At 34.1% G+C, this 25,254-nt stretch overlaps 5 protein-coding genes across 7 annotated transcripts; 1 reads left to right on the top strand and 4 right to left on the bottom strand.

Annotated features, from left to right (window-relative positions):
• Positions 1-389: 389 nt before the first annotated feature.
• Positions 390-1,513, top strand: LOC105794820 (bZIP transcription factor 53). The gene has a single exon (XM_012624173.2). The coding sequence runs from the start codon at positions 877-879 to the stop codon at positions 1,288-1,290; it is 414 nt and encodes a 137-aa protein (XP_012479627.1). The 5' UTR covers positions 390-876; the 3' UTR covers positions 1,291-1,513.
• Positions 1,514-5,183: 3,670 nt separating this feature from the next.
• LOC105794828 (calvin cycle protein CP12-1, chloroplastic) lies at positions 5,184-5,793 on the bottom strand. Its single transcript, XM_012624185.2, has one exon. The coding sequence runs from the start codon at positions 5,722-5,724 to the stop codon at positions 5,344-5,346; it is 381 nt and encodes a 126-aa protein (XP_012479639.1). The 5' UTR covers positions 5,725-5,793; the 3' UTR covers positions 5,184-5,343.
• A 1,185-nt stretch (positions 5,794-6,978) lies between these two features.
• On the bottom strand, positions 6,979-11,987 carry LOC105794850 (ATP-dependent Clp protease proteolytic subunit 5, chloroplastic). The gene is made up of 10 exons (XM_012624215.2): positions 11,683-11,987; positions 11,324-11,443; positions 11,119-11,233; positions 10,926-11,018; positions 10,758-10,803; positions 10,572-10,644; positions 9,986-10,020; positions 9,793-9,881; positions 8,380-9,554; positions 6,979-7,381 (listed from the first exon to the last, which is right to left on the bottom strand). Exons 1-9 carry the CDS (start codon positions 11,808-11,810, stop codon positions 9,345-9,347), a joined length of 909 nt encoding a protein of 302 aa, XP_012479669.1. The 5' UTR covers positions 11,811-11,987; the 3' UTR covers positions 6,979-7,381; positions 8,380-9,344.
• An 869-nt stretch (positions 11,988-12,856) lies between these two features.
• Positions 12,857-16,415, bottom strand: LOC105794857 (uncharacterized). 2 transcript variants are annotated; one of them, XM_012624225.2, is made up of 7 exons: positions 15,956-16,415; positions 14,774-15,418; positions 13,934-14,576; positions 13,746-13,846; positions 13,563-13,652; positions 13,319-13,446; positions 12,857-13,228 (listed from the first exon to the last, which is right to left on the bottom strand). In XM_012624225.2, exons 2-7 carry the CDS (start codon positions 15,368-15,370, stop codon positions 13,084-13,086), a joined length of 1,704 nt encoding a protein of 567 aa, XP_012479679.1. In that variant the 5' UTR covers positions 15,371-15,418; positions 15,956-16,415; the 3' UTR covers positions 12,857-13,083. The 2 variants fall into 2 exon arrangements, with proteins under 2 accessions (XP_012479679.1, XP_012479684.1); XM_012624230.2 differs by having other exon boundaries at positions 14,777-15,418.
• Positions 16,416-19,359: 2,944 nt separating this feature from the next.
• On the bottom strand, positions 19,360-23,982 carry LOC105794867 (probable serine/threonine-protein kinase PIX13). Of its 2 annotated transcripts, none has more exons than XM_012624251.2 (8): positions 23,591-23,982; positions 22,450-22,881; positions 21,881-22,252; positions 21,588-21,698; positions 20,752-21,123; positions 20,397-20,640; positions 20,167-20,314; positions 19,360-20,029 (listed from the first exon to the last, which is right to left on the bottom strand). In XM_012624251.2, exons 1-8 carry the CDS (start codon positions 23,619-23,621, stop codon positions 19,655-19,657), a joined length of 2,085 nt encoding a protein of 694 aa, XP_012479705.1. In that variant the 5' UTR covers positions 23,622-23,982; the 3' UTR covers positions 19,360-19,654. The 2 variants fall into 2 exon arrangements, with proteins under 2 accessions (XP_012479705.1, XP_012479697.1); XM_012624243.2 differs by having other exon boundaries at positions 21,486-21,698; positions 23,591-23,980.
• Positions 23,983-25,254: the final 1,272 nt, after the last annotated feature.

Genomic DNA, 25,254 nt, shown 5'->3' with positions numbered 1-25,254 from the left:
TTGAATTTCATTTCACTCGGTTCAATTTAAAAAATTTTAAATCGAGATAATATGATAAAATAGAACTCATCAATTCAATTAACTTGAAATTTTTTTCACTACATTGGATCCAACGTGTAAAATACCCTTTTTAAAATTTTGAGTAAAGAGGACTGCAAGAACGTGTTGAATGCATAGCTGGCGGTGACACCGAACGCACTCCTTGTTTCAAAAGCTAACTAGTCAAAAGACTAAAATACCCTTCCATCTCCAATACCGTACTATTTTTTAAAATTATTTTTCAACTAACCTAACCAAAGCAATGGTAACCAGAAAGAAAAACTAACCAAAGCAACCAACCCGTCACTCCACTCCTTTGCCTATAAAAACCCTTTCCCACCTCCCTTTTAGACCTTCTTTCGTTTCGCTTTTGGTCGCGTGCGTGTCTTCTACTCTCGCTCTCTCTTCGCGTCCCCTTTTCCATCCAGCTAAGTATTCTCAGTTTTCTTCTTCCTTCCTTCCTTGCTTGCTTGTCTCCGTTTTTTTATTAAAAAATTCTTCGTTTAGATCTGGTTTAGATCTAGGGTTTCTTTTGGTTCTTTGTTACTGCTCGGCTGTTTATGTGCATGTCCGATCTGCAGTTCGTAAAACCGTTTCAATGATTTTAGATTTTCTATGAACTCTATCCTCATGCGTCGAATCCGTATTCTTCACTCGTTCTCGGTCGTCTTCCTTTACTGGTTCTACGTTTTCTCATGAATTAGCACCTCTTTGTTCATCAATCTTCTTATTTTGATCTAACCCGACTATTGAAAACTTCAAATCTCTAGTTGTCATTCAATTTGTTAATTCCAATTTAAATACTCTTCCCGGATAAAAAAAAAAAACTTTTCTCCTATGGCTGCTGTGCAAAGGCCAGCGAGTTCTTCTGATTCCGACGAGAGGAAAAGGAAGAGAATGCTGTCGAACCGTGAATCCGCGAGGCGGTCGCGTATTAGGAAGCAGAAGCAGCTCGAGGATTTGGTTAATGAAGTGAGCGCATTGCAGAAAGATAACAGCCAGCTCTCCGAAAAGATCAACGTCGCAACTCAGCGCTACGCCGAGATGGAATGTGCCAACAACGTGTTGAGAGCTCAGGCAATGGAATTGACCGAGCGATTGCGGTCCCTGAACTCGGTGTTGCACATTGTTGAAGAAGTCAGTGGGTATGCCGTTGATATACCGGAGATTCCAGATCCTCTGATGAAACCGTGGCAGATCCCTTGTCCAGTACAACCAATTATGGCTTTGGCCGATATGTTTGAGTGTTGATGGAATAATTAAAGCTGTCTTCCTTGTTGGAGCTAATGTGAGTCCGTCCTTCTGTTGGAGTCAGTTTGTGCTGTTAATTAGATTTATGTAAGGGTGTCGTAATGTTATGTGGAGTCTGCTGAATTGGGATTTTTGGTTTTGTAGAAACCCTTTGGTGTGTTTCCGTTTTCTGTACTCGTGGATTTCTACTATGGAATGTTAGTTTTGGATTTCAATGCTTGCACTTTTATTGTCAATTTCTTTGTGATTTATGTGTCGATTTTGGAATCATAAACATTGTGTTTAGCTGAAAAGCTGCTATGATTCTTCAGTGTCGATAAGGGTTATTGAATATTCAATTGTCGAATGTAGCAGGTTTTGGTTGCATCGTCCCGTACGCACCGTTTCGATAATAAATTGAAACAGTCATTTCTCTTTACTGGGTAAATGAAAATTCCGATTTCTATCAGTTGTATTGGTTTGTTCGATTGTATTGACTGTTAAAAATATATAAATTTATGTTTGTTACTAACTTCAATTTTTCATATTATATTACCTTTAAAATTTGAAGTCTAATTAAGGGAAAGTAAATTTTAAAATTTAAAGTAGATAAATTAATAAATAATTAATGATTAAAGAATTTATATAGCAAAAAATTAATTAAAAATAATTTTTAAAAGTTTCATGAACTTGATATTATTGTAGATTGAATAATTTAGTTGTTTAAATTGATGATTATTATATATAATTAATTAATATTTTTATATTTAAATATATTAAATGTTGATAAATTTGAAACGATATGAGTTTCTTCCTTCAATTGTGTGAATGCTGGAAATATTGTTTTGTTGATAGAGATGATGGATCCACTGCTGTTTCCTACCGACTTCTAGAAGGCTTTTGTATTTTGTTGACTGATTCAATCAAAAATGGGTGAGAGGAATTGGCATATTAATCACGTTTGATTGATCCACCCTCCATTATTTATACGATTTTCTCAATTTCGACATAAACACGTTAGGTAAACATAATAATAGCTGTTGCGTAGGCAAAAACAACGTAAGGCAAACCTTAATTAATACTCATATAACCTCTGTATCTATAACAACATTCTTTTATTGGATCGGATTGAGTCTTAATTCAATTCAGTTAAGAAATTATCAAAAAATTATCTTACTATATACTCTGACCCCTAAACTTATCCGTTATTGATATCTTTACACTAACACTGTTAATTGTGCTAATGTGACATTGCTAGTTAATTCGATGGTGATTGTCACATGACAAATATGAATATACAAATTATGCTTGCCATGTAGCATCCTGATACATTTGGCATCACCAGATTGATTAGAAATTTTATATCTGCACAAACTAATGGGGTTAGTGTGGAGAAACAAACCTGATTGACCGAATACAAGTTTAGGGAGCAAATGGTAAATTTGAGGGGCCAACTTATATATTATATGATTATGTGGATGTCTTTACCTTTTTTATATTTTTATAAATCAATAAAACTTTGTCCACAATGAGATTAGAACCAAGGACACCATATATGTAAAGTTTTTTCATTTACTATTTAAATCGAAACATTTTTTTATTTTTATACGAAACTTCAATGAGTATATTTGTGTATGTTAATAATGTTGTTGAATGAGTTAGCGTCACAAATGAACTCGACATCAATTTAGGTTTGATGATAAAACTATAATAAATAATTGTATTCATTTAGTATTCTTAATATAATGTATTTGTATTTAAATTTTATTTTATTTAAATTTTAATCTATTTTTTATTTTAATATTGTACATATTTAATGTATTATTATTAATTAGTTCCAAACCATTTTTATTATTTAAACATACTTTTACGTCCCAAACATACAATAAAATTTCTAGTATTTTATAAAAAATATTTTATTTTATATAATAAATGAATAAAATTTATAGTCCATTTACAATAAAAAATCTATTAATATAATTAAATAATCAATTAACTTTTATATATTTATTACCCGATAAATAGATAGATTTTACGGTTTGCTGTAGAACCTTCTTTTCATCATCATGCATCTTAATTTGGATGACACTGTTGCCAGTCGTCCACGCGCCGCGTTGAAGTTGGAATAAATATAATATTAATCCCATAAGATAAGAAAATGATTTGGCTAAGAATCTTTATGTGCTTTCTTTCTTTCTCTGACTTTAAAATGAGAAATTCAACTTTATTAAATATATAAAAAAACAAAGGAAAATGTATTATAATAAACAGTACATTTAGATAACTTGATAGTGATAAAGTCTCATGATATACGTTCAACATTAATTTTTAATATTCTGAAGTTATTACGAGCAATTGTTTTCTTGATCGACCTATTCTCTTGTCCTTGTTCTGACTCTCGACCTCTTTAAGTGAATTGACTTCTGTTACACTACCTTAATCTCTTCATTGTGTCACGGGGCTAAAACTTAAGTCTATCAAACCTTGTGGCTTTATGCGATTTCTTAGCATCAAATCTGTCTAAGTCAGCTTAAGTCTCGAAAGATGAGAGTTCTCAATAAAATTCTCTAAGGTGTTAAAATATAGTGGAAGCAAACTCAAAAGACAAATGAGCTCGAAAGAACTGAAAATCCACAATAAAGCAATGCACACCAAGTCCATCTACAATTGAGTTTAGTTGAACTCTCCAAATCCAACGGTACAGATTGAATTACATCAACAATTAATATTAGTGTCTATCTACAAGATGAGAGTCTTAAGAGATTTAAACTCTATACATTCTTATCTTTTAGAATTTACAATAATTACCCTAGTAACTCTAGTTTTACTGAAATATTTTACTAGGCCATTAAGGCTTCAAGTAAATGAGTTTCTCCATATGTTCCACAAATTGGACAATTCAAGTGGATTAAATGCACCCCATTAATCAATTAATCTTCATAAGAAGCTTTGTGCGCATTCATCTCGGGCTTTGATCTGCAACCTGTGGCACTTGTTCCTCGTCCTACCCCCTTATTGTACCTTTTATCAACATATAGTACTTGACAAAAAACGGAAATTCTAACAAATTGTTTTTTTTCTTGACTTTTCTAAAAATATATCTAACAATTTTATTTTATATAAAAAAGTTTATATATCAATAATGATTATATTTTTAATTGATATAGTAGAGATATAAACTATTAGTAAGTTTACGTTTTGATCTTTCAATTTTAAAAGTTACAAAACAGTCACTAAACTATTTAAAAGTCTTTATTTAAGTCACTTGGCTATTGATTTTTCTTTTAAAATTCTAACGACTTAGCTCTAAGCAATAATTCAACTATCAATACAATGGATCAATACTTATTGACAAGTAAAACATACTTTAAATTCAAGTCGATTTGATGATCAATGTCAAACATTAAAAAAGAAAATTGTTTAAATTTTAATTCGTAAATTTTTGACATTCGAAGTTGTTTCATAAAAAAAAATTTGAATTGTAGAAGAGAAGGAGAATGTGAGTGCGAATAAAGAAGGTTATACAATAAAGATTTTAACAATTTAGTGACTTAAATGAAACTTTTTTAGTAGTCTAGTGATCATTTTGTAACCTTTTAAATTTGAGGGACGCAAATGCAAAATGTGTAATAATTTAGTGATAACGCCGTTGGCTGCCAATGTCGAAACCGAAGCTTGCTGCAGCACCTGCTGGCTGCCGCTGAACGTCTTGATGCTATTGTTTTGTTTGGGGATATCACGATCCCTGGATCAAGTTTTGTAACAGGAAAAAGAAAACTGTTTCATGAATTGGCATCGTTTTGGTGATGCTTGAGATGCGATCTTAGCTAATAACCCTTCCTTTTTCTCATCTTGCATACTGTTACATATTTAATCACCTTAACTACAAATATTTAAATATAGCTATGTTAAGATTGCATCTGCAAACACCACAAAAGTTCATGTAATCCAATAAAAAGAATACACTTTCAAATTATCTTCAGTTTCACATAAGACTAGTCTTACACCCATATTCATCATCTAAAACAGAAGGATCTTCATAAACTAAAAAAAAAAAAAAAAAACCCCATAGTTTCAATTATCATAAGTTTTGCATTCATCAGTCTCGGGGTTGTCTTTGCAGTAATTCTCGAGAGGATCGTTATCTTTCAGCCTATCCCTGGCGTGGCTGGCTGCTGCACTCAGTTCTTCCACCTCGTCCCAAGCCGCCACGCACTCTCCGCTAGCCGGGTCATCCGAGCACGCCTCTTGTGCTTCCTTGATGCTCTGCTCCACCTTCTCCGATAAGCTATCAGGTGCAGCTCTCACCTGCATCCGCCTGGATTCCAACGGGGACAATACCCTTTTCCATGGCTGGTTAAGGTATGGGACCTTGATGGGGCTACCCTTGGTGGAGTCTCGTAGGCTGGCGGTGGCTCTTGGGGTAACGAAGTTAAGAGTGAACAGGGTCGCCATTGTAGTTGTTCTTGTTTCGTCTGTGATGTGAAGAGTGAAAGGGTGTGCAATGCGATGCTTTTCGGAAATAAAACGATAACAGGAAGAAGATCTTTAATTGGGAACTGCAATGGTCCACAAATTTCTTATCACCTTGGAACCAATAACGTATTTACACGTTGCTTGAAATTGGAGATATTTAATTACAATTATTATCCATTACCCAGAAAGAAATTTAATCTCACAACTTTATTGCTCACCCATTTTGAGTTTTACTTTAACGTTGTAAGAGTAAATTATTTAATTTAAAACAAATTAAAATGAGAAATCATTATTTGGGCTACAACTCGATAATAATTCTCATATTAAAGCCTAAATTTTTTTTGTCTAAACTAGTCTCTAAATTTAGTAATAGTTCGGCATGAATTAGGCGGTTGTTTTCATATTAGGGTTTAAATTTTTTTTGTTCAAGTTAGTCTCTAAACTTGATAATTGTTCCTATATTGAGATCTAAACTCAAGAATTGTTCTCAGACCTAAACTTTAAGGTTTTCAAGGAAATATTAAGAATTAACTTAGACAAAAAAAAATCATTCTCCAATCTAAAAATAATTGTTAAGTTTAAGGGCTAACTTGTAAAAAAAAAGGTTTATAAGCATAAAATTTTAGTAGAATAATTAACCCGTGATAACAATTCAATCAAATACTTTTAATAAAATAAATATGCACCAATTCAATCAAAAAACCAAAAAATAAATATGCAATTATAAGCATGGTTATCTAAACTGAACTAGACTAGCCAATCAGACCACGAACCAACTAGGATATTGGTCCCCAAAAAACCTTTAGACTAGTTGAGCCACAAATTGGTACGGGCCAATTGAACATAGCTAAAAATCGAATGAACCGACAATTGAACTGATATTTTTACTTTAATAAATTTTTAATGATTTATTTAATTGAAGATTCCAAACTAATCAAATCAATGATCAAACCAATTCAACCATCTATCTTATTCTAAAAACCTTGATTATAAGTAAACAAAATTATAAAATATTACTAAATATAAAAAGTAAACTTAAAATGATAGTAAAAATGTTAATGATTTATGAAAATTAAATTAAAATCAAAATTAGCTTCCCTCAAATAAAAATTGACAAATAGTTTTAAAATTTATCCCTAAATTATAACTTTAATTACATTTTATATTATTATTAAAAGAAATACTTAAACAGAAACCAAAAATATGGCGGCCCAGGGGTCACAGCTCACAACATCAAGAAACTGATTGGATTTGTTAAGCAAATATGTGATCATCAAGACCTCAATACAACAATTTTATTCCTAAAGGAAAAAAAAAAAAACCAAAACCGAGTTTGCTCATCTTGCATACAAGAGCCAAAAGCAGGGATCGCAAAGATCAAAATACAGCCAGAGCTGCCCACAAATTCACAAAACATAAAAACATTTATTCTTCTGCCACAACACTGATTTCATCTTTCTCAAGCATGTCATAGAATGCTCTCACTTTCCTCTGCTCATTCCAGTGATGCATCTTCCAAAGCCCACCAGCGCAAAGACCGAGTGTTATCCCGATAACTATCTCCTTAACGACACTCGGTCCTTTCAAGGTGGCATGAGCAATCCTAGATCCGGCCATTTCACTTCTCTAGTTGTATCTAGTAAACCAAGAAGCAAGAACAAACATTTTCAGTTTCCAACAGTACAAAGTATGGGAACGAACAACTCAATTTTATATGAAAAACCAGAAATGCAACCAGCAGAGGTAACAAATGTTCATAAACTTAATAGTGATAACATAATGCAATTAACAAAAATTTAGGTAACATAACTGGCAATTAACCAAACACTAAATCAACACATAGAGGGACCTATCCAATTTTAATTTATAACAGAACATATGGCTTTACAAGCAATGGTTTCAAACTATATTGCTCCAACCAAGTGGAGGGAAGATGAATGGCATATGCAGATTTGTTCTCAAATATTGTTCCTTTTCACCCAAGATGGTATCTATAATCTTATACACATTGCTTATTTCATCTATTTGCTTTGGGACCAACATAGTTTGCACTTGCATATTTCGTTAAATAACTTCCATGTTAGTTCCATAGCGATTACAAGCTAAAATCTAGGACTAGACCAACTCAGATTATTGCTTGATGACAATCAAGGCATTGAAACCTGACTATAGTGTCTTCCCTATTTAACGATAGTACAATTCAACGCCTCCAATTACTACGTTTTACTTGTTACTTAAATTCAACAGCAGTTTTATGCTGTGTAAATCACATAATATCTCTTGGGTCTAAGCACTCAAATCAAAGACGTGTAGCCCGAGATTTTCCTCTCTTAGTTTTCCAAACAACCACAGCCAATCCCCTTTCTAATGCGATTTCGAATCTCAGTTGGGTGTTCGAAAAAATAATTCACCCACAATTTCAAAGCATAAATGAAATAATCGTAAAACGAAAAACAGATATTAATTTAATGAAGTTCGAAGCTGTTAGATCCCTCAAACGGATCTCAAGATCTTCAATAACAAATAAAAAAAATCATTTCCCAGTATAGGGATAAGATGGAGAGGGTTACAAGTGGAGGAAAGTCGTCAAGAGGAAAACGAAAGGAATAACGGAAGAGAGAAATTAGGGTTTACCTGAACGAGGCTGCGATGAAGACTAAAGGATCCAATTGGATGGGGATTCGAAATTGAAGAGGATTGGGAGCTTCAACGACCTATAATCTTCTACAACATTATTTGGAAATTCTCTATTTTACGCTTGTCAAATAGTGGGCTCAGTTTAGGATGGGCCATATATCCAACATCTCCGTTTCTTTCTCTAAATATAGCCAATTATTATTATTGGTTAAAAAATACTAAAAATATTATTTCATACGTGGATTTTTTTACTGCATTTTAAAATAAATGAAAAATCAAAATATTTACCAATTGAATGTAACGGTAAAATACATTGCATTTTCAAGCAAATTTTAAAGACAACATTGTTGGAAAAGACAAATGACCGTAAAACATAAATGAAAAATATCAACAAAATAAAATAAAAATATTTAAAAATAATGTCAAGTTAACTTAAAAAGTCATGTCATCGTAACCAAATTTGTGAAAATTTATTAAGTTCGAAGACTAAAGCGGACCAATAAAAACATTCAAAGACTAAGAAGTTGCCAAGTTCAAGGACCATATCCCTTAAATTTTTAATCTTGATCCAAATAATAGTATTTAATTTGATCATTTTTATTTTCTATACTTTTTAAATTCTAAAATTTCATTCATAACTCCATTTAACTAAAATAATGTGACATTTTTGTGAATATTATATGAGAATAAAAAGCATATAATATGATAGCAGCATAAGATTTCGGAAATTTAGCACACAATTTGATCAAAGCAAAATACATATTCGCTAAAGACTTCACCTACTTTTCAAGGTTTAATATTGTTATCTAACATTAAAATTCATATCATCATTCAGTATTGGCACCCAAAGAGACACAAAGCAGGCAAAATCATATTTCCAATTATCTCAAAATAGTAAACGTAGACAGCCATGTCATTGATGGCAAAGTTAGCTAAGGAACAAACAGTAAACAGCAGGAGGCCTATTCATCACTATCAGCAGTAGCAGCTAGTGGCTGAAGAGCTTTGAGAGGATTCATAATGACACCATCGATAAGTCCATATTCTTTTGCTTCTTTTGCGCTCATGAAGAAATCACGGTCGGTATCCTGGTTAATCTTCTCCAAACTTTGGCCGGTATGGTAAGCAAGATACCCGTTTAAGTTTGCCTTATGATGCAGCATTTCATTTGCCTGAGATTATCATTCAGGTCCAATCATTATGGTTTAACATCTGAACTAAAAATGAAACTACATGCTAAGCAAGCTTAGTAAAAAGACATGTTTGCTAACGCTTGGTTGTCTTGTATCATAAACATCAAGATGCGAGATACAATTGAATGTATTCGATATATCACACGGGCTATGAACCATGGAAGGCAAAAACATAAAATTTAAAAAACATATGAGGTTTACCAAGAAAAACCCATACCTGAATATCAATATCAGTTTGACCACCTTGAGCTCCACCAAGGGGTTGATGTATCATTATCCTTGAATTGGGCAAACTGTATCGTTTTCCTAGAGTTTTGAAGAAAACAAAGGGGTGCAAGCATTTAGTAGACCAGAGGAAACAACAACAAACATCAGAGCTATGAATGGTACAAATCAAAAGCATTGTATACCTTTGGTTCCGCCACTTAGCAGAAAGGCTCCCATGCTGTTCATGGAAAAATAAAAATATATCCATTACTAAAAAAAATAATTGCATCCACATGAAAACAGAAAATTTTAACCTCTGAAGCATCAATAAACATCTTATTTTAGAATTGCAAGTCAAAGACAAAAAGTCTACGATTTCCATAAATCAATATCATGTTACTTGTCCAAGAAACTTTATTTTTCATATAATTAACACAAGCAAAGATTAAACTAACTGCGGCTTTGAAATACAAAGGTCAGGCATTGAGGAGAGGAACATAAGAAGTAAAACAAGTCTTATCACTACACCTCCTCTATCTCCAATAAATTGAAGTATTACAGCCCATTTAGCCAAAAGAAAACATGTATTACACATATTAAGAATATACTCATCAAGGATACAATAGCTTTCAGAATGAGTCAAATATCATAACTTGAGTTTCGACCCTGAGATTAAAAAAGAAAGCAGGCATAGCTTGCAAAACTATTGTTATTGATGTTCCATATTTGAGATTTGAGAATATAATGACAGCACTGTAAGCAGAAACAGTTACATCAAAAAACTTATACCTAGCTGCAAGTCCAACACACACAGTTGAGACATCGGGCCGGATATGCCTCATGGTGTCAAATATAGCCATACCTAATATAAAAAATTCAAAACCACGCAAGTTAGACAAGTCAATCCCTAGCTTGCTATTCAAAACAAACTAGAGCAATTATAAATACATCATTCTTATTAGATAGATACATTACCAGCTGTAACTGACCCTCCAGGGGAATTGACATACATGACAATGTCCTGTTGACAAGATTAAAATGCACAAGTAGTAAATAACATACATGGTGGCATTCAAGGTTCCTAATTCTTTTAGGGGAAAAAGGGTGAGAATGAGTAAGCAATAAGCATAGAACAAAAGAGACCTTCTGAGGATCAACGGCATCAAGATAGAGAAGCTGAGCTACAATAATGTTTGCCATATCATCATCAACGGCTCCACCACAGCGAACTATTCTCTAACGAATGGAAACAAACAACCAAAATAAGAAGCTGAAACGAAAGGAGAAAAAACTAAATTTGTTAAAGCCAAAATTCGCATCCAGGCCGAATCCTCACATGTTGAAAAAGTTGGCTGACAACACTTTGAAATCTCTCTTGCACCATGGGAGGTGGCCCCTGCCCTTGTGCATAGGCAGGTAAGTAAGGTGATGCCGGGACTTGCAAATCATCCCTGCATAGTGACAAAGTAAATTTTTTGATCTTTTATCACATATTTGTCCATTAAGAAAAAAAGGGTTGTAGTTCCATACGAGACTTTTACCTTATTGACCAAATTCCCTGTCGAGAAGTTGTCGGAGGAGCCCAAAACTCACCTGTGTAAACAGCTTTTGGCTGATAATTCACCGCATTCTTTTGATTACTGAGAAACTTCTTCAATTTCCTGAGAATAAAAATAAAGATTTTACTTTCAAAATTGGACCCCCTAAAAGAAAACCCATGTTGGACCCTCTAACGTTAAGACAAAAAGAACACGGGTTCTATTCAAGATAGGAAACTGGAAGAACGGAAAGACTACCTCCAAGGTTCCAGAATGTCGAATTAAACAGACTTTGAACTTAAAGTTGTTTACATCAATTTCCTAGTTTGGGTAAAAGAAAGATGGAACAAAAAAGAAAATACCTGGGACGAAGGGGATGGAAAGGAAGAGACAACTTATTAGAATCGACATTGGTGCTTGAGTTTGGAGAGAAGAGGAGAGAACTGAATCGAAGAGACGAGGGCGATGTCGAAAAGCACGCGCTTGCCATTCTTTATCTATGAAACCAAAACTGAAGTAGCAGTTGACTTTAGAGGCGTGAGGAATGGGAGGAGGGTTTGTCAGGCGCGGTGGGGTTGGGAGGCCGATAAGGGTAGTGTGGATGCCTGTAGAGGAGTAGCGGTGAAGTGGAACAACAAACTTAAACAGCGACTTCCTTCGAATATCTTTTCCCCAACCCAAGATTAATCTTCTTGTTTGACCCGAATTTGGATTACTGACGGGTTACGACCCGTAAGCCAACCGAATACTATTCATTTTTTTTAACAAAAATACTGTGTCATTTCACTACTCCCTAACTTGGGATAAATTAGTTACTGAATTATTAATAAATTTCATTTTTAGCCATTTAACTATAAAGAATTATTAATTGGTTATTAATTATTTAATTTTGTCTTTTTTGGTCATTAGTTGGCTAGTTGTAGCAACTTCTAACATTGACATAATAGCAACTTTAACCTTCAATATTTATACATGGTATCAATTTAGTCTTGATTCTAAAAATATAATCCTCAATATTTACATATTATGTAATTTAATCTGAAATGATAAAATTGAAATAGTGAAAATTCTTGAAATAATATAAAAATCAAATATAACTTTAATTAAACTGAAAAAGTTGAAATAGAGAAAATTAAGATATATTATCTAATTATAAAAGGACAAAAACATTAAAATAATACTTGTGAAAAGAATGATCTTTTAACAATTTTACAATTAAATTGAAATTTGACCTCAACTGAGTGTAACTCTCGATATATGAGATTTATGGAATAAAGCAACATTTAACCTTTGATAACATTTTTAACTTACTTCTTAAGTTTTAAAATCAATAATTCTTTTAATTTTATCCTAAACTTGATTCCATCAACATGACATATTGATAAAGTGCAAATCTAGAAAATTTTCAGGTGATGAATAATATTTAAAGATTAAATTAAAAAAGAAGCAGCTAAGAGCCAAGTGGAGAAAAAAATTCAAAGGGAGGTACTGAATATTGCTTTATAGCTTAAAATTATTAAGCCAAGAAAGAAAGAATTTGTAGCCTCTCTGGATTGGAATGGAGAGGAAATCTTTTATTTATGGATTATACTAAAATAAGCACAACTAAGATTTTCTTGTACCTGTAATAATTACATTAATATTACTCCAAAAAGAAATTTGCATTTGGCTCTACTTTTTAATCCGTCCCTGGGTTGAAATGGAACATAAATGTGCAGAATTTACCACATGCACAAGAGGGAAGTGCTGGATTTTCAGCAACACTAGCAGGTAGTTTCAGCCATCTGCTGTTTTTGAATTGCCTTGTAGCACTGCAGACTACAAAGAGGTAGCTTCGACTTCGAATCTCGATATTTGTATGGGTTACCACACGATGGACCCGCACAGTTCTCTCGAGGAGCAGGGTAACTGGATATTCATACCAAAGACATTTCCAATATCAGAAAACTAACATTTGTTAAATTGAATCAACTTAAAGCATTGGAATGGGGAAAATACCTAGAGGGTTTGGAGTTAAATATACTAGGGAAACCCAAATCCCTGGGAAATGTTACTGTTGTTCCTGCAGGACCCATGACCAATCTGATGGTATTTGATGCAAGCATCTCCGCTTTAACAGCCTTCTCCTATACATACATACATGTATGAAAAGATTAGAACAAAATGGTATTAATATATACGACTTGCCAAAAGCAGAATTATATTTTGGCGAACTTTTGTTTTCATTCCAACTTCGAAATACCTGTGCCATTTCTTCCTGACGCTTTTTGATTTTTTCTTCCCGCTTCTTCCTGCTAGAGTCTTGGCCAAGTATTTTTCTAATAGCCTCAGCCTACATCAATTAATTCAAACACACTCAATTTTTGCATTATAGTTCTAAAATCATATGCAAAGACATGGTAACCCCGAAGCAACAGAAACAAACCTCAGATTCCCTATTGGCCTTCTCAACTTGCATCCTTCGTCTCTGAGCAGCCTCTGCCTTCTTTAGCTGCTGCTCCACTTCCGAGAGTTTCTCCTTTTGCTCTACAATCAAAACAACAATCACTGTAAAAAAGGGAGGAAAGCAACCAATAAATTGCATAAAAGGTTATGACAGAAATAAATGCTCACTTCTTGATGGGGCAGGTGGTAGACCATTTGGAAACTCAATTAAGCTTGAGGCAGGCGCAGAAGAGGCATCTTTGCTAGACTGAAGAGCCCGTTGACGTGTTGTGAGAGTTATTTCCCTCTTACTCTCCATTGATGGCTCAACAGATTCTTTCCTTTGTTTCCTTTTCTTCTTACCTTCAAGCTCACTATCAGTTACTGGTTCATCTTCCTCCTCATAATCGGTATCCTCAGAAACCCTATCTGATCTATGCTTCCTTTTCTCATCTTTGGCAGAACTTGAAGTGCCAAAGTTTTCTATGATGGAAACCCTGGAGAGTTTTTTCTGCTTCTTGCCTGGTTCATCATCATCTTCCTTATATGCTGGACTAATCTTCGAAGTTTTAAGTTTTTCCAAGTAACGAATCTCATCATCATTGTCATCTTCACTGAATTCCCCATCAAGTAGACGTCTCTTAGGGGCCCGCTTGTTTTTACGAACCGTGCCGGCATGGTCTCCTTGTTTACCAGAGGCATTCTTTCCAGATGTCTTTCCCATCAAAGAACCCTCCTTCCCAAGTCTAAAACCACCTTGGGAGAAATCTTTCCAGGGTACACCTTGCAAACCACTCCTACCTGGAGGTGAGTGCCCATCATTGCTACTTCCCTGCATTAACAACATAATTAATAATAAGACAAAGCACATTAATACATAATCTTCCATACGAGTATTAAGACTTTGAAACCGATCATTTATCTCACAGAATCTTCCAGATAATGCTAATCTATAAGAACCCCACATCAAATAACAAAAGAGAAGACTTATTTCAATATAAATTTGCTATTATTGAACCAAATGCTCACCACCTGGAGACTGTTCTTCCTTGCAGAGGACCCAGTCCCCGGCAATCCATTAACTGTCGAGTTTGCATGAATTGTGCGAGTAACTCCACCAACCTTGAGCTTGACCTTTTTAACCTTGCTTTCATTATTATCAATAACAGCTTCTTGTGTTGAACTCTGAATCTCCGCATCTCTTGACTCCAATTCCGACCACTCTTTCTCCTTGGTACTGCTTTTCCAATTAGCAGGGGCAAGTACACCCTTGCTAGAACGCTTACTATTTGACCCGCTTCGCCCGGGCTCATTGTCGTAAAATACATTGAACCCTCCATCTTGTTTCTTTCTTTTATGGGATTTGTCACCTTCAAAACCAATGTCAGGAGAAATCCTAGAAACATGTTGATTAAGATTAAATTCTTTCCGCTTTGAACTAGCATCGACACCGGCATTCTCATCACTGGAGACTTTGCTCACATCATCCGAAGGTGGTGTCGATGACAATGGTGAGTGATTCTGGCTTTCAGTATAAGACAGCGAATCAGGACGAGGCCGACGAGAACTCCTCTTCTTCCTCACAGCATTATTTGCACCGTTAAACCGACTACCCGACTCTTCCATGGTGGTAAATAACTTTACCAGAAGGATAATCTAGCAAGACCGCTAATCCTAAAAGAAGGAAAATGAAAACATGAGATTTAAAACGCATAGATCCCAGAGCATAACAAAAGCAACTACAATTCATCACGGGTCAAATCAGATCAAACAAGATAATGGAAAGAAAAAAAAAAGGCTCAAGAATCTCATATAACATCCTTAAATTCCTATAAAACACATAATGGGATCAAAATTAAACACATCCCCTGAAAACCGGTAGAAGCATGACCATCAAGCTAAAGGAGTTTCACCAATGTAAACAACAGAGAGGCCAAACAATCAATGACTTCAAATTTCATAAGCAGTTGATCAAAATATCAAAGATTACTCCAAACCCAAAAGATAAATTCCAATAATTCTATAAAATTAACCCACAATTCAAAATGGGTCAAATCAAAGCAAAGCCGAGATTAAAAACACCCAAAATCACAAGAACCAACCCATCAAACACCCCTGAAAAAATCAATAATCAAAAAGTAACCAGAATTCAACCCCCATTCAAACCCATAGATCAAATTAGCAAATAGGCACGAATACTCGACCATGTACCTTCTTGAGCTAACCGTACAGAAGAAACCGAGGAAATCAGGGAAGAGAAAAGAAGAGAGAAGAAGAGGAAAGAGAGAAGGAGAAGGCGGAAGGTAAAATAGATTAGGTGGGAATGTGAAAAAGAATAAAAGGATTTTCGTAGAGAAGGGGAAAAGAAAGAAAGGGAAGAGATGGGAATGGAAGGGTTAAAAAGAAAAAGAGGTTTTAGGGTTAGAGAAGGATAGGCAGATGTTGTTATAGTAACAATTATCCGCTGGTTCACCATTATTTTGCTATTGCCACACCACCCCTGTGTTTTCCTTTTTATCGTTTGGGTGTGGGCTGGAACTTGGAAGGGTGGGTTTTGAGATTGATTTTTTTGGATATTTGACTCGGTCACTCGACTCGCCGAACCGACTCAGCCCCCTCCCCCTCTCTTTCTCGCGCTTTTCTTTTTTCTTTCATTCCGTTCGTCCTTCTTCGTTTCTTAGTCTTAACGATTTAAATTTTTTTTTTAACACGGTTTACGCTGCAAGAGCGTGCGTAGGTTAAAGCCCTGCGCACAGGGGGGCGTATGATAGTAGGAGTCCCTTCTTTTATTTTTAGCCGTACTTTGTGCTACGTGTCTCTAAGTTATTTGGTCTACTTCTCCCCCGTTTGGGTGGGATCGTCTCCTCCCGTATTGTGAAATTTATGAATGAAGTGTTCAATGGTTATTCTTGTACGGTGTCGATATCTCTACTTCACTAATAGGGTTGCGATTTGGGAATATATGTGCTTAGGTATTATGATCTTATTTTTATATTTATTTTACGTAATTTATTTAAAAATTTTCATTAATAATATCATATTTTATTATAAATCCCCTATTACGTAAGTTTGAATTGAGTTATTATAATTTAATTTGGTTAATTTTAACATTTTATTTTTTTAAATTTGAGATTTCAATCATAAACTAAATGATAATAGTTAAATTGGTGAGATCAAAATTTACCACTGGTCTCCTAAATTGAAAATTTAGTTTTTTTGTTGCCAATTTATCATTTTTAATCCCGTACTTTTCAAATCTCAAATAATAACTGTAAATCTATTAACTAAAATAATGTAATTTTTTTGTAAGTGTTATATGAAAATAGCAAACTAACATAATATTACACATTTAACAATATGTCGAGATTTAAATTTTAAAAGTTGAAAAATATAAAGACTAAAATGATCAATTATAATACAATAATTCAATTTGTACACATAATACAAGAGTTAATGGTAGAATTTGGCCAAGAAGAAAATAAATAATAATGTGATAATATAATTTTTGGCCCATGAACTTGACAATTAGTTCCACTTTTGTACCTGTATTTTTTTCACTTTGGTACCTAAACTTGGTAATTAAATCCATTTTGGTCACCGAACTTAGATTTCATCTAAATTTGATAATATAGCTAGTGTTTTTTGAAACACTACTAGATTGGTCAGTTAAATTAATTGGATTAGGAACTGACTGGTATATTGGTCCAAATAAAGAGGTCAAACCAAATTGGATTGGAAAATGCTCGAAAACTAGGATAAAAACCAATAGTTAAATAGATTTAGCAAAAAAAAAACTTTTTTAAAATTTTATGAAATTTTAATTAATTATTAAATTATGTTGGTTTAGCAATTGAACCAATCAAACCGATTGAATTGAGGACCAATGGTTTAATCGGTTTAACATTGGTTCAGTTATTAAAACACTGTATGTGACACCCTAAAATTATAACATTGTCATCACTTGAAAATTTATATAATTTTTTTTAATTTTCAAGTGATGATGTAGCACAATCTCAAAGAGAGAGTGTCACATCATCATATTTCTATTATTTTTCGAGTTCAGGGATAAAAATGAATCTAGTTATCAAGTTCAAGTACCTAAGTGAATAAAAAAATACAGGTATCAAAATGAACTTAGTTACTAAGTTCAAGGGTCAAAAATTATATTATCCCGATAATAAATTAAAAAACATAATGGAACTGAATAAAAAAAAGTTGGGTAAACTAACAAAATAGTCACTTTTGTTTGCTTTAGGTTACATTTTAGTCACTTATGTTTGAAATGTTATATTTTAGCCACTTACGTTATCATTTTGTTACGAAATGGTCACTGAGTTGTCAATGGCTGTTAATGGTATAACAGCAATCTTACGGGGCCCATTATTTCATCATATCGGACTAAAATTGTAGACAAATTACACAATTAGTCCATATACTTTTATTTTTTTGAACAATTTAATTTTTTCTTTTTATATCTTTATTCTCCTTGTCTTCTTCTTCTCCTTGATTTTCTCTCTTCTAATATACTGCAGAATATTGTGCCTAAATGTTAAAGATTAAAATTAAGATTTTAACCTATCATTCTCCCCCATCTTTAGAGAATTTTTCAATTTTGGGGGTGCTGAAATATGTACCTATCTTCTTCTTCTTTTTCTGCAGTTAAATTAAACATGTTAAAATTTAACAACTTTTAATTTCAATTGGTGTATTAGCTCCCCATGTTTTGCAGCTAAAGAAAATTTAGAGTAAAATTAATAACTACACACAACAAAAATTCTTAAGTTAAATCAAAACTTAATCTTGAATAGTAATAAAAACTGAAAGTTGAAATAAGAGAAATAAGTAAACAGGCAATAACATGAATCTAGACAGAATGCTAAGACTAAAAAAACCATTAAAATCTACGCTAAGAAAGTTATGCAACAAACTAAAAGGTCTGGTAAGGTCAAATTAAGGTCTTACGTAACAAAATATGAGAAACCTGAATGCTAATTCGATGAATAAAGATGAAATAACACAATATTCAAACAAGAAAAATTTACAAAAAAAAAAAAAAAAAAAAGAAGGAGAAGAAGAAATTGTAAGTAATATCTTTACATGCCCAGCTAAGGAAAACCCTATAGAAATTTCTAAGACACTAAAAAGAAAAATGAGGGATTATGAGGTGAGAGTGAGACAAACATGAATTGAAACATTTAAAGAAAAAGGATAAAGCAATAAAGACGGAAGAGGACGAAAACAAGAAGAAAAATCAAAGAGCTTTATTAAATTTTCTTACTTTGGATTGAATAAAAATTGATGAATTGACATTTAATTAAAATTTTAATTTTAACCTTTAACCTTTAGACACAATATTATGTAGTGAAGAGTATAAGAAGAGAGAAACATAAAGGAAAAAAGAATAAAGAAATAAAAGAAAAAAATTAAATTGTTTTAAAAATAAAAGTAGGGATTAATTGTGTGATTTGATCTAAAATTTTAGTCGATATGATGAAATAACAGGCATATTAGATTGCCGTTATACCATTAACAATCATTAACAACTCAGTAGTCATTTCATAACAAAACGATAACATAAGTAATTAAAACATAAATAACTAAAATGTAACCCAAAGTAAACAAAAGTGACTATTTTGAAGTTTAAACAAAAAGTTCAATATAAAAATAAGAAAGAAAGCTAAGAAACATATGTACAAAATTTCATCGAGCACTGCATGCTTGGGGAAAACTTAAAAAGTGGCACAATTAGGAAGAATTTACCCATTCTCCATCCCATGCAAATTACATTTCTAAAAATCCTATTTCCAATTTTATCATTTCCTACTAAGTAAATTTCACATTGTTGTATTCAGTTCCAAGCTTCGGTACGAAGGATTGATTCCGCTTCGCTTGCTCAACCTTGAGAATCGTTTATCGTCCTTCATGCAGATCTTCTGAGGAAACCGCTGTCTGTGAAATGTCCTTGTCAAAAGCACTTAGACCAGAGCAAGGACCAGAAGAGAACATTGAAGACATCTCATCAGACTCAAAGGTAGTTGAAGATTGCCTCTGGTTGGGCCGGTTATTGGAAACAGTCAACATGGAATCCTGATATTCTGCAATATGCTGCACCATTTTTAACGACTGTACTACTTCACCCATTGTGGGCCTTTGACTCGCCTCAGGAGCAACACAAGCAGCAGCAATTGTGCAAACTCGTATGAAATCTTCTTTCGGGTACTTCCCTCCGAGCCCTGGATCGGAAAGCTCTTCCAGCCGATCCTTGTCTCTTAGGATTGGCCTCGCCTGAAACCAGAACAGCCAACTTGAGTTATCTAGCAGATCAAGTGATTAATAAAGGTTCACGTCCACCGATTCCTAATCGCATAAAATCCGTATATAGAAGCAAGCAACAGTGAGGCTAACTCTACGTTACTACTCACCCAAGTGACAAGGTTTTCCTGTCCTGATGGTTGTGACATATCTACAGGTTTCCTTCCTGTGAGTAACTCAAGCAGTACAACTCCATAGCTGTAAACATCACTTTTTACGAGTAGATGTCCAGTCATTGCATATTCAGGAGCTACATACCTAAAAACCAATCCCACTCTACCTTAGTGTCAATTTAAACAAGAGAAAGCAAGATTTACAAGTGTAGTGCATGAAAACCAACCCAAATGTGCCCATTACACGAGTAGACAGGTAATTTGTTCTGCCTTCAGGTGCTTGTTTTGCAAGTCCAAAATCAGCTACTTTAGCATGAAAGTTATTCTCAAGTAATATATTGGATGCTTTGAAATCTCTGTGGATAACACATGGTTGTGAGTCCTCATGCAGGTATGCAAGCCCTCTTGCCGCATCAAGTGCAATCTTCATTCTGGTGTCCCAGTCCAAAGGACAATTTACTCCCAAGGGGCCTGAGGCAAAACAGAGTAAAGTCAGCTTAAAGTATCACAATGGACCGCAGCTAAAAGGAAAACATCAACAAATGAGCTGCACACGGGGTCGAATTTAGAGGGCCAAAATACCATGGAGCCATGATTCTAAGCTTCCATTTGGAACAAGCTCATAACAAAGTAGGTTTTGTGAAGAGTCGCGACTACTATAGTAACCTACAAGTTTCACAAGATTACGATGATGCAACCTGCTAAGCATTTCAACTTCAACCAAAAACTCTTTATCTCCTTGTGGTCCTCCATTGGTAAGCCTTTTAATTGCTACAGAAGTACCATCACTTAAAACACCCTTGAAAACCCTGCCGAACCCCCCTTCCCCCAGTATGCTCGCGGAAGCAAAGTTGTTTGTCGCTTCTTTGAGTTCTTCATACTGTAGAAACCTTGTACTGCTTGGGTGGGGAAAAGATCCTGCTCGCTCAACTACATCTGTTGTCCTTGACTTTACTGAAAAAACAATGCAAGGGGATTAGACCATTTATAGTGTCAGCAAGAATCTGAACATAAAACAATACCACAAAATCAATCTGCAATCTCATTCATAAGGTGTGACTAGATGTGCAAAATCAGGCACACTAATGTTTTCTGAAACCTTTTTCTTCCTCTCTTCTTTCAGCTCAATCACGAGATTCGGTTAGCAATTACAGTCATCCTACTTGAAAAGGATAGGGAAAAACGAGTTTTCTTATTCCATATTTCATCAACGTATAACTAGGGACAAGATCAGTGCCAGTTCCAAATGTTATTAAAATAATCAAAACATTTAAACCTTAGGCCAACAGACATAGTTTTTTTGCTTATAAACATACCAGATTCCTTGGGAAATGCTTCTGTCTTTCCCTTATGGAATGTGCACGAACAAATTATAAGCACTGATATTATAGCAAAAACCAGTATGCCAGCAGAAATACCAAAAATAAGAATCAAATTTGAATGGTTCCCCTTGTTTGAAGAGCCAAGTAATGTAGAATTGGAGGATAGATGTGCCGGTGCAGCTCTAGGTCTAGAAACCACGATGGGAGCTGTGAACAAGATGCTTCTTTGTTAGGACAAATAAAATAAGATATAATTCCCTATATAAAATTACAGTAAGCTATGAGATGCCAGGAAAACTATAGCATATAAGAACTATATCCATTATCCAATCAAGAAAAAAATTGAAGTTATTTGATCCTAGAAGAATTTAGGTTGCATCATAAGTTACCTGGGGAAGGCGCTGGAGGCTCAAACCAGGTAAAATTAAGGATTTGGTAATCCCGAACTACATTTGGGTCAAAATGAACCCTATGCATCACAAGTGAAGAGTTTATCTTAGATGCATCACTGGCAGAGAAACTGATCCCTGTGTGCGGAATAATATCCATAGAGATATTTAATCTTGATAAACTGAGCACATAAAAATTGATAATCTCGATTTGGTTAGGCAGCAAATCAAGCTGAGAAGTTAACTCCACTAGAAAAGCATTACGATCAGGGTTTTGGGAAACATTTAAAAGGAGAAGGTCAAGCTTTATGGGATACACACAATGACAACCATGAGTCCCAGGTTTCAAAATTGAGTCTGGTTTGCAACAATCTGGCCAAGTGAGAAAATTCTCATGTAAGCATCTTATACAGAATATAAATATAAATAACAAATGCTCAAGATGCTGCCTTCTAACTACATCTTGCATAGAAGAGCTGTAAAAGATGTAAGAGTTGCAATATATAATGAATGCCTAAAGAAGAAACTATAATAGAGTTGGTAATAAAATGATTTAGAAAATATCTTACTGGACACTTCAGGAGACAATGGTGGTTGAGCTAAACCAGCTGGAATTGGACCAGCACTGATCTGTGTAGGGGCAATATTTGGCAAGCCCATACCAGGATGCACCAACGCACTCCTCTTCATCAATGGTTTTGACAGGCGTGAACTGATAGGAGGGTGACCAGCAGTTATCAATGGACCATGAAGAGGAGATTGGGCTGGTGCTACAAGTGTTGGTGCACTGCGAGGGGCAAAATGTCTTCGGCTTGGTCTATGAACCAATGGCAGATTGGAAGGTGAGGGAAGATCAGAAACAGCTGGTACACCCTCAGCTGCTGTGGTGGGAGATTGTGCTGGCACTTGAAGATTTCCGGAAAAATCAGCATTGGTGATGGAAATTGCACAACACAGAACAACAAGTTTCACCAAAAATGAACAGACATTTCCCAACGCTCCTGTTATGTTATACAAAGAATACACTCAATCAAGCAAGGAACCGTACATAAATACATACACACACATAACAGATAAAAAAATCCAGTGTCTACGCGACAATGCATAATAACTCCAAAAATTAAATGTGAATCACAAACGTGACTGGCCACAAAAAAAAATGTAAACCTAATGCACTGAAATGCAAGTATACTTCTTTATTTGCAAAATAATCGACCTTCTTTCTTTCAAGGACCTATATAGCTAATGTCGACAACTATTTCGTGAAAATAATCTATCTACTGAAAAAATCCTTTTTACCTTTAGAACTCTTTCTCTCTTCTCTCACTCTTAAGGGTTCTTCTTCTTCTTCTCCTCATTCTTTGCCCAAAACATAGTGAGCATAATAGCATAAAAAAAAAAACTAGTAGGCAATTCACAGTCCCAAAACTAAGTTTCCAGCTAAACCAAAATAACTGCATGAATCAATGAAAGCTTTCCTTTCTTATATCTCTAAGTGCAACAAGCAAAATTGAAAATAAAAGAATACAGGAACTTGTTGACAGAGCTGAATCCATCTCTTTGTCTAGGTTATCTTTAATCGACGATGAGAAGGAAAATGAAGATATAACTTTAGTCTTAGTCCTCGATTTTTTTTCAAGCAAACCAAATTGGAAACCATGAATAGTTAAATTTCAAAACAAAAATGGCAAGTTATATTCAGTAAATTACCCCTGGGATTTAAGAGAGCAAGAACCGACATCACCAACGCCGTTGATTTTAACCGGGGACAACTCAGATCTGGGGAACTTCCAACAAACCAACGCCGAGATCACAGTTTCAAATGAGCATTAACACCTCCAAAGACATAAAAGCAACACTAGGAGAACAACTTATTTGCAACAGGCAGCAAGGGAGGATTCAACCGTGGAGACAACATCACAAGAATCGGAACTCGTACGAAATGACTCAGAGTCAGAATAGCCATTACTGAGTTTCCGAGTCGAAGAACTTCAGCTAAAAGAGAGAAAGAAAGAAATAAAACCCCTCGAGTTTGAAAATGAGAGAAATAAAATGAAACAGAGAAGTAGCTTTGACTGTTGGTGAAAACTGAAAGCAGTTGTGGCCTTTTTTCACTCCATCTTTTTGGTACTAATTTTCGACTTTCGAGTTACTGAGTATGTTATTGGGGTTTTAGTTTTTTTCGTAAAACTACAACAATAGTCATCCAACTATGCATAAATTTTCGTTTTAGTCACTTGAATAAAAAAGTGATAATTTTATCACTAGCTTTTTCGAAAGGCTTAATTCAAAAAATACCCCCTAAACCATACCCGTGTTCTCAAAACGGTACTTAAACCTTTTTTTTGTCATACACAAACGTAACTTTCCGAAAAAAAATTTAACCAATCAGGGGCTGCCACATCAATGGTATTTGACTTTATCCTTTTTTCTGGAATTTGAAAGGGAAAAAGTAAAAAAAAAAATAAATGTAATAAAAAAAAGTAAAAGGTGAAATTTTCTTTACCTACTCTTTTAACTGTATTATTACTCTCTCATTAAAAAAAAAAAAAGAAAGAAAAACGACGTGATCCAATCACTGGCATGCCAAGTAAGTAATTTTACATAATTATTTATATCAAATAATTCAAAAAAAAGAAAAAATTATAACTAAAACTTAAAAATATTATAAACAAATAATCAATATATAATTAAAAACATTAAATTAAAATTAATATATAAAAAAAAAAACTTTCCTCCCACCGGCCTTCTCCCTCTCCCTCTCCCTCTCCCTCTCCCCCACCGTCTCCCTCTGGAAATCTGAAAACAGGCCCATGAAAACAAAAAAAAAAAAAACCAAGAACACGATAAAAAACCCAAAAACATTACACTATGTAACAAACATTCATTCTACCGATCTTTTCTTTTTTTCTTTGATGGATGATGATGATGGGAGGGAGAAGAGACGGTGGGAGAAAGGAAAATGTTTTTCTTAAATATTTATATAATTATTTTTAATTAATATTAACATAATATTTTTAATTATATATTTATTTATAAACTTTTTATATATTTTTAAAATTTTTATTTCAGTTTAGTCAGAAGTCAGATACAAATGTTGTTTCTTGAGTTAGGTAATTTTCTTTTTCTCTGTTTTTTTTATTACATTTAATATTTTCTACTTTTTCTTTTCTCAAATTCTAGAAAAGAAGGGGTAAAGTCCAATAAGGTTGATGTGGCAGCACCTGATTGGTTAATTTTTTCCTGACGGTGTTAACTTTTGGAGTAAAATGAATAACAAACGTGAAGGTTGAGTACCGATAAAAAAAAATTTTAAATACCATTTTGAGAACACATGTATAGTTTAGGGGTATTTTTTAATTAAGCCTTTTTTA

Source organism: Gossypium raimondii, chromosome 7 (assembly GCF_025698545.1).
Source record: "Gossypium raimondii isolate GPD5lz chromosome 7, ASM2569854v1, whole genome shotgun sequence".
Classification (NCBI taxonomy): Eukaryota; Viridiplantae; Streptophyta; class Magnoliopsida; order Malvales; family Malvaceae; genus Gossypium; species Gossypium raimondii.
This window is presented reverse-complemented; position numbering and strand designations above follow the sequence as displayed.

What these genes read in the sequence shown, in the direction of transcription:
- LOC105794820 (XM_012624173.2), top strand. Translation starts at nt 877, where the DNA reads ATGGCTGCTGTGCAAAGGCCAGCGAGTTCTTCTGATTCCGACGAGAGG.
- LOC105794828 (XM_012624185.2), bottom strand. Translation starts at nt 5,724, where the DNA reads ATGGCGACCCTGTTCACTCTTAACTTCGTTACCCCAAGAGCCACCGCC.
- LOC105794850 (XM_012624215.2), bottom strand. Translation starts at nt 11,810, where the DNA reads ATGGCAAGCGCGTGCTTTTCGACATCGCCCTCGTCTCTTCGATTCAGT. An exon ending in TGTGTTGGACTTGCAGCTAG is followed by an intron (nt 10,021 to 10,571) that starts GTATAAGTTTTT and finishes TTCCATGAACAG; the next exon opens with CATGGGAGCCTTTCTGCTAA. An exon ending in AAACTGATATTGATATTCAG is followed by an intron (nt 9,555 to 9,792) that starts GTATGGGTTTTT and finishes TGATAATCTCAG; the next exon opens with GCAAATGAAATGCTGCATCA.
- LOC105794857 (XM_012624225.2), bottom strand. Translation starts at nt 15,370, where the DNA reads ATGGAAGAGTCGGGTAGTCGGTTTAACGGTGCAAATAATGCTGTGAGG. An exon ending in GGAAGAACAGTCTCCAGGTG is followed by an intron (nt 14,577 to 14,773) that starts GTGAGCATTTGG and finishes TTGTTAATGCAG; the next exon opens with GGAAGTAGCAATGATGGGCA. An exon ending in ACCACCTGCCCCATCAAGAA is followed by an intron (nt 13,847 to 13,933) that starts GTGAGCATTTAT and finishes TTTTGATTGTAG; the next exon opens with AGCAAAAGGAGAAACTCTCG.
- LOC105794867 (XM_012624243.2), bottom strand. Translation starts at nt 23,621, where the DNA reads ATGTCGGTTCTTGCTCTCTTAAATCCCAGGG. An exon ending in GCCTCCAGCGCCTTCCCCAG is followed by an intron (nt 21,699 to 21,880) that starts GTAACTTATGAT and finishes TCTTGTTCACAG; the next exon opens with CTCCCATCGTGGTTTCTAGA. An exon ending in CGTGTAATGGGCACATTTGG is followed by an intron (nt 20,315 to 20,396) that starts GTTGGTTTTCAT and finishes ATTGGTTTTTAG; the next exon opens with GTATGTAGCTCCTGAATATG.